Consider the following 15,714-nt stretch of genomic DNA (forward strand, 5'->3'; position numbering starts at 1 on the left):
GAAAATAGTTCAGGATACAAAGAAAAATTAGAGGCCACCTTCATGCCAATAGGCTCTTTGAAAGGTTTGCCAGAAAATATATTTTATTGAGAGCAACCAGCTATTAATCTCAGAGTCTTTACTCTCAGAGTCTTTACTAAGGCAGGAGATAGAAACACAATAATCTATTGATGAGTAAAGACACACACACACACACACACACACACACACACACACACACACACACACACACACACACACACACACACACACACACACACACACACACACACACACACACACACACACACACACACACACACACACACACACACACACACACACACAATCAAAACCTTCTCTGTGAACCTTATCTACATAATGAGAGTGGATGTTTGTGTTTAAATCTCCTAATATGAACATAAAGGGTCTGGGCAATCCCACTACTTTCCTTACTACTCCGAGCAGTTATTCATTTTCCCTGAAAACTCCAATGCAACTACATTGCTAGGAGGCTCTCCATTAAGACCAATCAACAGAGAGAGGTTGGGGAGGAGGTTCAGGGGAGGAGGGAGGATTTGAATGCCTCTCACATCTTACTGCTGAATAGTCGGAAGGGATCAATGCTTTCGGAAGTCCTCTGCGCCTGGAAACCTCATCATTATTCCACCAGCCCGTCGCCGTCGCTCAGACTATGAATAGTCAATAACAAATGAACAGGCAGGAAATTAAGTGCGAGACGAGTGGGCTTGAAGCCCACAGGAAGGCGTGTCTGCCATGAGTGCTGTTCGTGTGCCTCAGGTGGATGCGTGCTGCTGCTCCCTCTTTGCCTTTGTGAACTCCAGCTCTTCAAACATTCAAAGGATGATTCGCCTTGGTGACTATCCTAGTGGATGGCGAGTGGCTCTAAACTCTGTGGAATACGTGGCTTTTTCTTTCGGCAGAAGATGAATAGGGTTGATTAAGTCCTTCAGTGAGAAAACTCTTCTAACCTGGCTGTGGGGTATCCTGACCAGGCTCTGAGGGGGTGGCACTTCCAGGATAGGTGTGTGGAGACAGGGGCACATGGGTCACTGAGTGTCTGTGTCTGTCCTTGGCAGGTGGTCTCAGCAAGCCTGTGTGACGCCCTCTGTGAGTGGTGGTGGGCACAGAGAGTCCTCAGAGAGGATGTTCCTATGGGCAGGAAGCAAAGGAGCTCAGGGATCAGGAAGTGAGAGGAGGTATGGTACCCTTTATACTTTACACAGTAGATCTATGATGCACTTCTGAAAAGTTTGTAGTTTTGTTTTTGAAAAGGAACATCAGACAAACTTAAGACATGACATTTGTCACCGTAACAAATGCTTGGTGAATCTGACACTGAGTTGAATTTCATTATACTTACATCTGTAACGAGCTTTACTAAGATTGGGATGTGCTTAATTCTACAATGTCTGATTCTTTCTTGTTGGTTTGTCAAAGCTTTTCATCTTTTTTACATCAATGAGAATCACATTTGTGCACCCAGCTTTAAGCTACAATAATTGTGAATAAAAGGGAAAATCTGTCAGTTTGTATTTGGAAAAACTCCACCCCTGAACTCCACCCCTGAAAAAAAATCTCATTATCTACATGTCTACAAGTCAACAGTAATATTAGCTATGACGTTTTCGCATTATTTGTGATGGAAAGTAAACCACACAATCAGTGTGCAAAATGTTTTTAAAAAATTATTTCAAACTTTGCATGTCCATGCCCAAGAGAAGAGAATTAAATTCATATTGACCCTTAAAAGTCTATTAATTATGTATTGATTTGATTAATGCTATTTGGTCAACCCATATTTATTATTATGACCTCATGATGCAACCCTGTTAAGAGTGTGTGTGTGTGTGTGTGTGTGTGTGTGTGTGTGTGTGTGTGTGTGTGTGTGTGTGTGTGTGTGTGTGTGTGTGTGTGTGTGTGTGTGTGTGTGTGTGTGTGTGTGTGTGTGTGTGTGTGTGTGTGTGTGTGTGTGTGTGTGTGTGTGTGTGTGTGTGTGTGTGTGTGTGTGTGTAATGTATGAATCAGGACTATTTATCAGAAGGTCCGGGAGTATGACGTGCTAGACAAGAGGAAGACAGTGACAGCGCTGAAGGCTGGGGAGGACAGAGCTATTCTCCTGGGACTCAGCATGATCCTCTTCTCTGTGATGATGTACTTTGTGCTGGGCATTACCATGGTGCGCTCCTACTCGGACAGGTAATTTGCTCTCACTCGCCAGGCAAATCACAATGTCCTGAAGTCTGTTTTCTTCATGTAGCCACATGCATGTCAAAGAAAAAGCTGCTGTTAGATCTTCATCATGTCAACATGTGTATATTACTTTGGCTATTCCAGGATAATCGCTCAAATGCTGTCTGAACTGTCACTGAAACACACCAGTTAGCCAAGCTATCTTTAAAGTGCATGGCAATCTATACAATCCCCCTATATTAGCCCCTCCTGGGAGCTACCACTCTGGAGCTAAAACTGTGCAGTCCAAATGGTGTGGTCCCTCTATACTTTAGTTGTGGACATAAATTGCAGTCAGTGGCATTTAAGATGCCAGCTGAGGCTTATGAGTAGCATTTGCGCTATGAGCTCAATGTAATTGTTACAGCATGAAAGCAGGGGACACAGGGGACAAACTTCAGTACACAATAGCCTTTCACAATACAGCACCAATTACACTGCAAGGCACCAACGTCACTCCAAACCACAGAGTGTGCTGCAATTTTTTATGCTGGGCTATTCAAGAGGTTAAGATACACCGGTAAAGTGGACAAACGGTGGGATTCAGCTGGAGATAATCACCATAATCTGCTATTTGCTAGTGTTGTCGATCTTTTCTCCCATTTCTACTACTCAACTGATTCAGTCTGCTTCCTATCATGCGATATCCTGAACATTCCTACAACTTCTCCCTTTTTCATTTAATTCATTGTTAGTCATGGGTGTTGTGTCGTTGGATACAGTTGTTGTTGATGTTGAACTTACTCGTGTGGCATCCAGACAGCCATATGTCAGAGCGCACCGGGGTAGAGCTATACACAGGTCAGTAAACTCTTTCATTTTGCTCCCTACCCTCCCCACCCCCATGCCATGTAGTGTGTGGACGGAGGAATCCGGCTGCACTGTGCTCAACTCCACCATCGTGGCGGAGATTAACTGTACCTACAGCTGCGGCTCCGAGTGCTGGAAAAGCTCCAAGTACCCGTGCCTACAGGTGTTTGTCAGTCTCAACACATCCGGAAAGGTTGTACGACTCTCCCACAATGAGGAGGCACAGGACACCAACCCAGAGGTGAGACAGAGGACATGCCTAAATGTAACATGTCCAACAGTAATCCTATATTTCATTATCTTGCTTCAGCTACAGTAATATACACCTGGTTTTACTGATCTTTACTAACAAATGATGTGGTAGCAATCAAATGATTCAATACAAAACAGTATATAAGCACAACTATGAAATGTGTATTTACCATGTAATTCATTGAATGTAGGGCAGTTCCACACTAACAGAGTGATGCTGAGACTCAGATTTTTTACTTTAAAATGTCTAACAAAAACCAATGATTGCAAAGTTAAACAAACCATACAACTCTATGCACAAGGACTACTTTGAACAATTTCCCCAGAGAATTGTATAAAAACATATTTACTTGGAGAACAGTGCAGATGCGAAGTTTGGTAACAGAATGGCGGCACCAACAGCACAAACCGTTATTCTGTTACCAAACTTTGCATCACCACTAGGCACAAATTGGTTAATTTGTCAGCGTATTGTGATGTGGAATTTACATGGAAAATACATTTGATTTTAAAAAGTTAGCAAATCTTGTTTTGAGGCTGAAGCACAGGATTATGTGATCACTGTGATCAATTTTCAACATAGGCAAACCTGGCATAAAATATGTTGAATTTGTACCTTTGAAACTTATCCACTATCAGAAAAGCAATTATAGTTGGGTAGCACCTCTTACTGGTGAACTGATCTATCTACAGCTATTCATTTGGTGTCCCATCCTGGGTTTTAACTATGCCCAGTCCTGCTTAGCTTTGATATTTGTCACTGACTAATACCGATGTGCTACCATGAGAATAATTGTTGAAAGATATTCACCGTGTTGCTATCGAAGTCATACCAAAGGGTAGGCTTACCAAAGCAAATCAAATGTTACCATACTTTATAAGTCATGTATATCATCAATAATACTATTTAGGCCTATACAGTGCATTTGGAAAGTATTCAGACACCTTGACTTTTGTCACATTTTGTTACGTTTACAGCCCTTTTCTAAAAATGGATTACATTGTTTTTTTCCCCCCTCATCAATCTGTGCACAATACCCCACAATGACAAAGCAAAAACAGTTTTTAGACATTTTTGAAATCGGTCTGAATACTTTCCAAATACACTGTGTAGCGTTTCCACGTCATCATAAACTATTGTTTCAATTCAACCTAGGGTTCAACTAGAAGTAGACAACACATATCGGCTTAGGGTTTCTGAACTTTGGTTGATTTCAAATGTAATCTTCAATTTAATCATTAATATGTTGGATTCACGTCTCCATCTCAAACAAAAATCAAAGTTATAACGCCCTAAGGTCGATGTCCGTGCCCCCCTAAATCTAATTAGCATAATACAAAAATCCCCATATTCATCAGTTTAAAATAGAGATATCTGGTTTTGCTAGGGATTCGTCTAAAATCAACCACATTTGCTTATATCGTACTTCCACATCTGCGGTAAAAGGTGACAGAGCTAGAACAGTGTTTGTCAGACCATGATACATCCCGAAATTCACACAAAATCGCCTGTAGTGTATGAACGGTTTGGCCTACAAAGTATTATGACCACACAGTACCAGTCAAAAGTTTGGACACACCTACTCATTCAAGCGTTTTTCTTTATCTTTACTATTTTCTACATTGTAGATGCGTTTGAGCCAATTAGTTGTGTTGTGACAAGGTAAGGGGTCAAATACAAAGTCCATATTATGGCAAGAACAGCTTGAATAAGCAAAGAGAAAAAAACAGTCCACCATTACTTTAAGACATGAAGATCAGTCAATCCAGAACATTTCAAGAATTTTGAAAAATTCTTCAAATGCAGTCACAAAAACCACCAAGCGCTATGATGAAACTGGCTCTCATGAGGACCGCCACAGAAAAGGAAGACCCAGAGTTACCTCTGCTGTAGAGGATAAGTTCATTAGAGTTAACTGCACCTCAGATTGCAGCCCAAATAAATGCTTCAAGTAACAGGCACATCTCAACATCAACTGTTCAGAGGAGACTGTCAATCAGGCCTTCATGGTCGAATTGCTGAAAAGAAACCACTACTAAAGGACACCAATAAGAAGAAGAGACTTGCTTGGGACAATAAAAATGAGCAATGTACATTAGACGGGTAGGAAATCTGTCCTTTGGTCTGATGAGTACAGATTTGAGATTTTTGGAGCATGGAGGAGGTGTGATGGTGTGGTGGTGCTTGCTAGTGACACTGTCTCCAACTAAACCAAAAATAAAAGTTACAGAATAGGATTAAGCCAGTGACTCAGTTGAAACTATCCAGGCATTAGATATTCTCCAAATATTGATATTTGGTTGCGTTGTATTATTAATTTTGTAATAACCTTAAATTGAAGCAATGTACTTTGTCTTACAAACTAATGTAACAATATTTATTCAACCTTAAAATGAGTAACACATCCATGGCTACATTTTGAGGTTAGCCTACTGTAACTATAAATGTTTTCTTATTAAGTAATCATAGAAATGTGCATGTTCAAGATAGCATGCAAAGGTCACAGGTCTGTGGAGATCTTCATAATTGCTATAATTGCAGACATTAGGCCCTCCATAGAATTAGTTTGACACCTCTGTTTTAATGTAATCTCAACTGCTATCCAGGTTATTTGGTTGTGCTATTAGATGGAGCACTATCAGGTTTCAGGTAAAATCCAAGTGCATACTGTGTTGATGTAACGATGTTTATTGCAACAACAGGAGCAGGCAAACGACAGGTCAAGGCAGGCAGGGGTCGATAATCCAGAGTAGTGGGGCCAAGGGACAGGATGGCAGGCAGACCCAGGGTCAAGTAAACCAGAGGTCGGTAATCCAGAGAAGGGGCAAAGGCACAGGACGGCAGGCAGGCTCGGAGTAAGGACAGGCAAAGGTCAAAACCAGGAGGACGAGGAAAAAGAGAGACTGGGGAAAAGCAGGCGCAGAGACAAAACGCTGGTTGACAATCTAAGCTTGATGCCCTTCATCTCACACAAATGATCAATGAACCTACCAGGTACAACCCTAAATCCATAAACACGGGCACCCTCATAGATATCATCCTAACCAACCTGCCCTCCAAATACACCTCTGCTGTCTTCAACCAGGATCTCAGCGATCACTGCCTCATTGCCTGCGTCCATAATGGGTCTGCAGTCAAACGACCACCCCTCATCACAGTCAAATACTCCCTAAAACACTTCAGCGAGCAGGCCTTTCTAATCGACCTGGCCCGGGTATACTGGAGGCATATTGATCTCATTCCATCAGTAGAAGATTCCTGGTTATTCTTTAAAAGTCCTTACCTCACCATCTTAAATAAGAGCGCCCAATTCAAAAAATGCAGAACCAGGAACTGATATAGCCCTTGGTTCACTCCAAACCTGACTGCCCTTGACCAGCACAAAAACATCCTGTGGCGTACTGCATTAGCATCGAATAGCCTCCACGATATGCAACTTTTCAGGGAAGTTAGGAACCAATATACACAGGCAGTTAGGAAAGCACAGGCTTGCTTTTTCAAACAGAAATTTGCATAAACTCAAAAAAGTTCGGGGACACTGTAAAGTCCATGGAGAAAAAGAGTACCTCCTCCCAGCAGCCCACTGCACTGAGGCTAGGAAACACTGTCACTACCAATAAATTCACGATAATTGATCATTTCAATAAGCATTTTTCTACGGCTGGCCATGCTTTCCACCTGGCAACCCCTTTTCTTGTTAACAACTATAGTTTTGGCAAGTCGGTTAGGACATCTACTTTGTGCATGACACAAGTCATTTTTCCAAAAATTGTTTACAGACAAATTATTTCACTTGTAATTCACTGTTTCATAATTTCAGTGGGTCAGACGTTTACATACACTAAGTTGACTGTGCCTTTAAACAGCTTGGAAAATTCCAGAAAATTATGTCAAGGCTTTAGAAGCTTCTGAAAGGCTAATTGACATCATTTGAGTCAATTGGAGGTGTACCTGTGGATGTATTTCAAGGCTTTACCTTCAAACGCAGTGCCTCTTCGCTTAACATCATGGAAAAGTCCAAAGAAATCAGCAAAGACCTCTGGTTCATCCTTGGGAGCAATTTCCAAACACCTGAAGGTACCACGTTCATCTGTACAAACAATTGTACGCAAGTATAAACATCATGGGTCCAAGCAGCCATCATACCGCTCAGGAAGGAGACACGTTCTGTCTCCTACAGATGAATGTACTTTGGTTTGAAAAGTACAAATCAATCCTAGAACAACAGCAAAGGACCTTGTGAAGATTATGGAGGAAGCAGGTACAAATGTATCTAAATCCACAGCAAAACGAGTCCTATATCGACATAATTTGAAAGGTCGCTCAGCAAGGAAGAAGCCACTGCTCCAAAACCACCATTAAAAAACCAGACTATGGTTTGCAACTGCACATGGGGACAAAGATCGTAGTTTTTGGAGAAATGTCCTCTAGTCTGATGAAACAAACATTTAACTGTTTGGCCATAACGACCATCATTATGTTTGGAGGAAAAAGGGGGAGGCTTGCAAGTCGTAGAACACCATCCCAGCCGTGAAGCACGGGGGTAGCAGCATTATGGTCTGGGAGTGGCAGCATCATGTTGTGGGGGTGCTTTGCTGCAGGAGGGACTGGTGCACTTTACAAAATAGATGGCACCATGAAGAGGGAAATTATGTGAATATATTTAAGCAACATCTCAAGACATCAGTCAGGAAGTTAAAGCTTGATCGCAAATTGGTCTTCCAAGTGGACAATGACCAAGCATACTTCCAAAGTTGTGGCAAAATGGCTTCAGGACGACAAAATCAAGGTGTTGGAGTGGCCATCACAAAGCCCTGACCTCAATCCTATAGAAAATTTGTGGACAGAACTGAAAAAGTGTGTGCAAGTAAGGAGGCCTACAAGCCTGACTCCGTTATACAAGCCCAGGAGGATTAGGCCAAAATTCACCCAACTTATTGTGGGAAGCTTGTGGAAGTATACCCAAAACGTTTGACCCAAGTTAAAAAATTTAAAGGCAATGCTACCAAATACTAATTTAATGTATGTAAACTTCTGACCTACTGGGAATGATGGTTAAAGAAATAAAAGCTGAAGAAAATAATTCACTACTATTATTCTGACATTTCACTTTCTGAAAATAAAGTGGTGATCCTAACTGACCTAAGACAGGGACTTTTACTATAATTAAATGTTAGGAATTGTGAAAACTGAGTTTAAATGTATTTGGCTAAGGTGTATGTAAACTTTCGACTTCAACTGTATATCTATCTTATCTGCCTTTATAAGGTCTTCGAAAGCCAAGTCAACAAATAGATCACCGACCATTTCAAATCCCACCGTACCTTCTCTAGTATGCAATCTGGTTTCCGAGCTGGTCATGGGTGCACCTCAGCCACGCTCAAGGTCCTAAACGATATCATAACCGCCATCGATAAAAGACAATACTGTGCAGCTGTATTCATTGACCTGGCCAAGGCTTTCAACTCTGTCAATCACCACATTCTTATCAGCCGACTCAACAGCCTTGTTTTCTCAAATGACTGCCTTGCCTGGTTCACCAACTACTTCTCAGACAGAGTTCACTGTGTCAAATCGGAGGGCCTGTTGTCCGGACCTCTGGTAGTCTCTATGGGGTGCCACAGGGTTCAATTCTGTACACATCAATGATGTCGCTCTTGCTGCTGGTGATTCTCTGATCCACCTATACACAGACAACACCATTCTGTATACTTCTGGCCCTTCTTTGGACACTGTATTAACTAACCTCCAGACGAGCTTCAATGCCATACAACTCTCCTTCCGTGGCCTCCAACTGCTCTTAAATGCAAGTAAAACTAAATGCATGCTCTTCAACCGCACCTGCCCGCCTGTACAGCAAGACTACTCTGGACGGTTCTGACTTAGAATATGTGGACAACTACAAATACTTAGGTGTCTGGTCAGACTGTAAACTCTCCTTCCAGACTCACATTAAGCATCTCCAAACCAAAATTAAATCTAGAATTGGCTTCCGATTTCACAACAAAGCATCCTTCACTCATGCTCCTTAACATACCCTCGTAAAACTGACTATCTTACCAATCCTTGACTTCGGCGATGTCATTTACAAAATAGCCTCCAACACTCTACTCAGCAAATTGAATGCAGTCTATCACAGTGCCATCTGTTTTGTCACCATTGCCCCATATACTACCCACCACTGCGACCTGTATGCTCTCGTTGGCTGGTCACCATAGGAGCACCCACCTGTAGCACGTGCTCCAGCAGGTATATTTCACTGGTCACCCCCAAAGCCAATTCCTCCTTTGGCCGCCTTTCCTTCCAGTTCTCTGCTGCCAATGACTGGAACAAATTGCAAAAATCATTGTAGCTGGAGACTCATATCTCCCTCACTAACTTTAAGCACCAGCTGTCAGAGCAGCTCACAGATCACTGCACCTGTACATAGCCCATCTGTAAATAGCCCATCCAACTACCTCATCCCCATACTGTTATTTATTTTTCTTTATTTTTTGCTCCTTTGCACCCCAGTATCTCTACCTGCACATTAATCTTCTGCACATCTATCACTCCAGTGTTTAATTGCTAAATTGTAATTATTTCACCACTATGGCCTATTTATTGCCTTACCTCCCTTATCTTACTTCATTTGCACACACTGTATATATACTTTTTTTTTTATATACTTTTTTTTCTATTGTGTTATTGACTGTATATTTGTTTATTCCATGTGTAACTCTGTGTTGTTGTTTGTGTCGCACTGCTTTGCTTTATCTTGGCCAGGTGGCAGTTGTAAATGAGAACATGTTCTCAACTAGCCTACCTGGTTAAATAAAGGTGGGGAAAAAACGAGAGAGAAAAAAACTTGAACAAAGCTGATGAACTGGCACAGACAGACAGAAAACACAGGTATAAATACTCAGTGGGGAAGTTGGGCGACACCTGAAGAGGGGGTGGAGACAAGCCAAAAGACAGGTGAAACAGATCAGGGCGTGACAGTGCACAGTGATAATACATGAACTTGTTTAAACACAAAATATCTGACATTGTATTACCATTTGAACTTTGTTGTGCTTTAAAATTGTTGGAAGCGCGCGGAAAACACATTTAGATGACAACTAAACCAAAATCAGACATTGTTTTTCTATTGGAACTTGGTTATGCTTTTAGGTGCTTGAACACATTGTGAATTCAACAAACCTCTGGCTGTCTTTTTGAGTGGGTGAATAAAGGTTGAAATCTCATTGATCAATGTCTCAACCAAATATTACCCACATTTTCACGTTGAAATGACGTGGTGTGCCTAACTCTTCACGTTAATGTGTTTGGTAAAATTGTCTGTGAAAATTGTTAAAAGTAGTCCTTGTGCATAGGTATTGTTTGTTTAACTTTGCAATCATTGGTTTTTGTTCGACATACATTTTAAAGTGAAAAATAAAATAAAACAACATTTTATTAACTGTGATCTGATTCTCAGCATCACTCTGTTATCGTGGAATTGCCCTGTAACAATGAGAAAACAATATGGTTTAATCCACCCTAATTCGCTAAAAATAAAGAAATAGTTTATCACAATGCACCCACATAAAAACACAGGAAACGAAAGGGCCTCGAGTTCGAGTTCTAGTTAACTTCAGACGACTCCACCTCAATACATTACTTGAGGTGAGAGGTGAAAAACTTGCAGCTGACAACAAATTCTGGAGGTTACATATCAATTCAACTCATCCAAGACAAGCAGTTAACCCACTGTATTCATAATAAATCTGTCTTTGTTCTCTTAGTGCTTCTATGTGCCCAAATGCCAGAAGGACTTCAATGCGATCCACACTGTAGTCATGAAAATCTTGGAGCGTCTGAAAACACAGCAGCAGGTGCTGTGTTACATGGACCCAGGTGAACAGCAGGACAGTGCTCTACTGACACGCATCTATGGACGATTGGCAGTGTTCCACTCACTCTTTTGGCCAACCTGCACCCTCATTGGTGGAACCATCATCATCGCCATGGTGAAGCTCACCCAGTACCTGTCCATCATGTGTGAACAGGTGGGCAGGATCAAAAGGTGAGAGTAAGTCCAGCGACAGGGGACAGGTGCTAGGCTACAAGGCCAGGGGACAGGGGCCAGGCTACAGGGGCCAAGGGATAGGCTACAGTAGCAGCACAAGGTCCTGGTTTTCATACGCAGCCTAGGAACCTTAAGGAAGCTCTTTATATTCCATTTGCGCTAAAGACTTGTGTATGAGAACTGAGCAACAGGGGATCTGGGGGCTTATATGCCCCACATGATTCCTCTGGGCCTTCTGAGGAAATCAATAGGACTGATATGGGCTCCCGGCAGCTGTGCCATGGCAGGTGAAAGTCAATGACTTTGGGGCACAATGATTTTTCCTTTTCTGCACCTCCATAAGTGGCACAATCATACAAAGTGATGGCTTGAAAGAAGTGGCCAACACTGGACCTAATCTGCCCTTGAACCCCTAGACAGCATTGATGATCCATTCACACTGTGACGACAAGGCAGTGATGCCAAGAGGGTTTGACCGAGACAACTATGTCGAAGCATTGTCCAGAATACTGATCTAAACTTGGCTCCTTGTGTTACTGGTATTGGGTGGAGGGTTACACAACTACAGGCGGCTGGGGGCGACACCCCTAAACGAGGTGTTGACTATCTATGCTGTAAGCCTGGGTCTGTAGAGTCTCCATTCCAAGCTAATAGTTTGGGATAAACACTTCCTTGCAATATGGTGTAGCAGTAATTACATATCACAATAGTCAATAGTCACTAGGATGATTAGATTGAAGTACAATGCAACTTCCCAGGACAACTGTTCAATACAAAATGCCTTAATTTCTGGCCCTAAGACTGTGATAGATTGCTCAGCATTTCAGACAGGAATTCTACAGGACCTTCTCTGAAATGGGTAGATATACTGAGGCAAACTGCATTTTCAGTGCCTGGCCGTGGCTGCATAAAACACCTTAAGTTCATTTCCCCCTCATCTTTTTCTTTAAAGTGTCCTTAACTTTAAGTCAGTTGCACAAAACATTTTAAGGTGAATTTCCCCCTTAAATGTAGTGAAAAGGTTAAGGGTTCCAGTGAGGTCCTTTAAGTGTTTCATTCACTATGGATATCAATGTAAACAGCATTTGTGGAGGCGAATGTTGCTTTCATCTGCTCTGGTGACAAAAGAAAAACATCAACCAGCTAGCTACTTAGCTAAACAATGGAAGGTGCACAATCCATGGATACAAAGCTAGCTGGCTAGTTAGCTATAGCTACTCTGTAAGCTACTGTGACTTGACGTACTATAAAGCAATAAAAACAAGTTGAGAAACAAAGTATCTACAAGAAATGCGGTGTATTATCTTCTGAAGCCATTTGGTTGTCTTGATTGTAGAGGTTATATTTTGCTTTCTCACAAAATCAAAGCATCTCTTTGACCAGCATTTATTCTGTGAAACAGGCTGTCTCCATAGTAACAAGATACCCTTTCTGCCATACATGCCTTCAAACTACCATAGAACCCATTTAAGTATGCCTTTAACTAATAACATATTTGAGGGGCACTGCCGGCCGGCAGGGTAGCCTAGTGGTTAGAGTGTTGGACTAGTAACAGAAAGGTTGCATGTTCAAATTCCCGAGCTGACAAGGTACAAATCTGTCATTCTGCCCCTGAACAGGCAGTTAACCCACTGTTCCTAGGCCGTCATTGAAAATAAGAATTAGTTCTTAACTAACTTGCCTAGTTAAATAAAGGTAAAATAAAACAAATAAAATATGCAACGCCCTTAAACAATTCCCTTAGGTAAGGAAAAATGATTCCTTAAAGGAAACTCTTAAGATGTTTTATATAAAACACCTTAAGTAAATGCCTTACATTTAAGTCAGTTGCCCTGGTTGCAAAAGGAAAATATCAACCAGCAAGCTTGGTGTATAGCTAGCTAGCTAGCTACATAGCTAAACAATGGAAGGTGCAAAATCCATGGCTATAAAGCTACCTGGCTAGCCCGCTAGCTACCCACTAAGTGCATTAACTTGAGGTACTAGAAAGTAATAAGTAACAAGTTGAGAAAAAAGTAACAGCAAGAAATGTGTTTTATCTTCTGAATCAATTTGTTTCTCCTCTGTTGAATGTAGAAGTTCTATTTTGCGATCTCCCCCCAAAAATGTGATTTATTTGACAAGAGATCACATTCAGACAGTGAATCAGGTCAACTCCATGGTAACCAGAGACTATTACTGCCGTACATGCCTTCAAACTAGAGTAAACCCCTTCAGTATGCCTTTACCTAATGGAAATGTTTGAGGTGCTTTATGCAACGCCCGTATAGAATTCCCTTAGGTAAGTGGAAATTATTACTTAATACGGGAAAGCCTTAAGGGAAACACATACAATGTTTTATGCAACCAGGCGCACACATTTATTTGAGAAGAAGCACAAATCGATGATGGAAATAAGTCATGGCACGTTTTACCACTAATATTTACAGAATGACCAAACTGGGTAAATACTGACAATATTTCATTATTGGTTCCATGATCACTATTATTACTGTTTGTTAACATTATTTTGCTGTCACTGTCATCTTATGTGGTCATCAGCAGTTTATCCCTGACTACAATTGTTACATTATTGACTGTTGCTTACTTATCAATCGATACAAACCAATTGTAAATGCAATTTTGTCTTGCATTCATACATTTAAAGACAAACTCCGCAATTACAAACTCCGCAATTGTATTTAGTGATCATTGGGTTGGTCAAAGTAGTTCAAAGGCTCAAGAAATCCACAAAAAAACTGAGCCTTAGTATAAGAGTAGTCTGTTAACTGTGAAACCAAGTCAAATGTATTGGTATACTGCCTTACTTTATGATTGATAGAGTGTGTGGGTGAACAACTCATGTCTGTCGTCCATTAATCCTACAGTCTACTGTACAGCACAGTCCTTGGGATTTGAAGAATTTCATTCCAAAATGCTGTATATCCATTTCCATTAGCTTTTGTTGTTTAAAGAAATTGTAAAAGAGATTGGGGTGTTTTTAACTATCTAATCATAGTTTGGGGTTGTCCAATGACAGATGTGTAGTTGTTTAAAATGTATCACTTGATGGTTTCATTTCAGAGACAAATAATCATGTTTTCTTTGCAAAATGCTATATATCCGCCTTATTCAGAGAAATAAGTAGTACTGCTAGGATTTACACAGTGAAATGTAACAAATAATTACATTTTTAATGAAGAACTGTACACATTTGTGACATCAATATATAAACAAAATACTAAATAATTGTATACAGTAATATGAGATCTGTATGTAAAACTATTACATTTGTGATTTAGCAGATGCTCTTATCCAGTGTGACTTATAGTAAGTGCATTCATCTTAAGATAGCTAGGATAGACAACCACATAGTGTATCACAGTCAGATATACAAGATACGAGCATTTCATTCCAGCTAAACAATGGATATAGAGCGTTTTGCAGAAAACACAATTTCATACACATCTAAAATATATTCATAAAAATCTGATAACAATAAAATTTTACAAACACATGAAGGTACCCAAAAGCAATAATTTATGATTAAAAAAAAACACAAATGCACAAGCAGTAAGGACATTTGAGGTGCCGGTACTCAGCTCTGCTTAAGCTCCTGTCAAGCACTGTACTGTAGCATTTTGGAAATAAACTCTTAATTTACTCTCTCCTCAGCTCAACAGTATTTCCAGACAGACCAGTTGATTTTACCATCACGGACAAATGGATTTGCTGGGAATGGTACCTGAATAGTGTCTTCAAAGGGCACCTTATTTAAAGTATACTGACTGGCTGTGATGAATCTGTAGTTGGAGAGTAATCAGCCACTGGGCCTGTGCGTGCCTCTTCCACGGGTGGCTGGACCCAGCTCTGGCGACAGCAATCACTCACTCAATCTTCCTTTCATTGAACAATTTCCAGTGTACAATTTCCAGTGTACAATTTCCAGTGTAGTGATTTTAATAGGAATGATTAAAAAAGGGAAGTGCTGTCCGAGTGCTTGGTGGTTTGAGAAAGTGTGGGTGTTTGTCATTGACAGGGGATAAATGCCCTGGTTGATGCAGACGGTGATACGTTCCCACTTCTTGTGCGAGTGAGAGAATGGTACAATGGCCATGTAATTTCATTCTTTCCCCATTCCATTAGAGACAAGGCACTATTAGTCACAAGGTAGCCAGTGCTGCTGACAACCAGACTGCTGTGGGGATTATAGTGTGAAATGAGACACTATTCAAACCAATGCAGTCACATAGACCACATTTTACACTATTGATCAAAAAGTAAATGACAGGAAGATATCTACTTTACAAAATGAAGGTATTTCCTTTAAATTGTACCCAACATAGCTCTGTCAATTACATAGTAGCTCAGAAGAGAGTGAGAGTCAGAG

The 15,714-nt window shown here is 40.9% G+C and overlaps 1 protein-coding gene across 2 annotated transcripts in view; it reads left to right on the forward strand.

The window, feature by feature from the left end:
• LOC124037077 (calcium-activated potassium channel subunit beta-2-like) overlaps positions 1-14,982 on the forward strand; it is a 36,597-nt gene extending 21,615 nt beyond the window's left edge. The window contains exons 2-5 of one of the 2 annotated variants that reach the window (XM_046351716.1): positions 1,080-1,199; positions 2,029-2,199; positions 3,088-3,283; positions 11,062-14,982. In XM_046351716.1, coding sequence (XP_046207672.1) covers positions 1,147-1,199; positions 2,029-2,199; positions 3,088-3,283; positions 11,062-11,346 — 705 coding nt within the window. In that variant the 5' untranslated portion in view covers positions 1,080-1,146 and the 3' untranslated portion in view covers positions 11,347-14,982. Of the gene's footprint in view, positions 1-598; positions 1,200-2,028; positions 2,200-3,087; positions 3,284-11,061 lie in introns of those variants that run through there. The other variant, XM_046351715.1, reaches the window with a different exon arrangement.
• The last annotated feature ends 732 nt before the right edge of the window (positions 14,983-15,714 follow it).

Source organism: Oncorhynchus gorbuscha, linkage group LG06, assembly GCF_021184085.1.
Source record: "Oncorhynchus gorbuscha isolate QuinsamMale2020 ecotype Even-year linkage group LG06, OgorEven_v1.0, whole genome shotgun sequence".
In the NCBI taxonomy this organism is placed as follows: domain Eukaryota; kingdom Metazoa; phylum Chordata; class Actinopteri; order Salmoniformes; family Salmonidae; genus Oncorhynchus; species Oncorhynchus gorbuscha.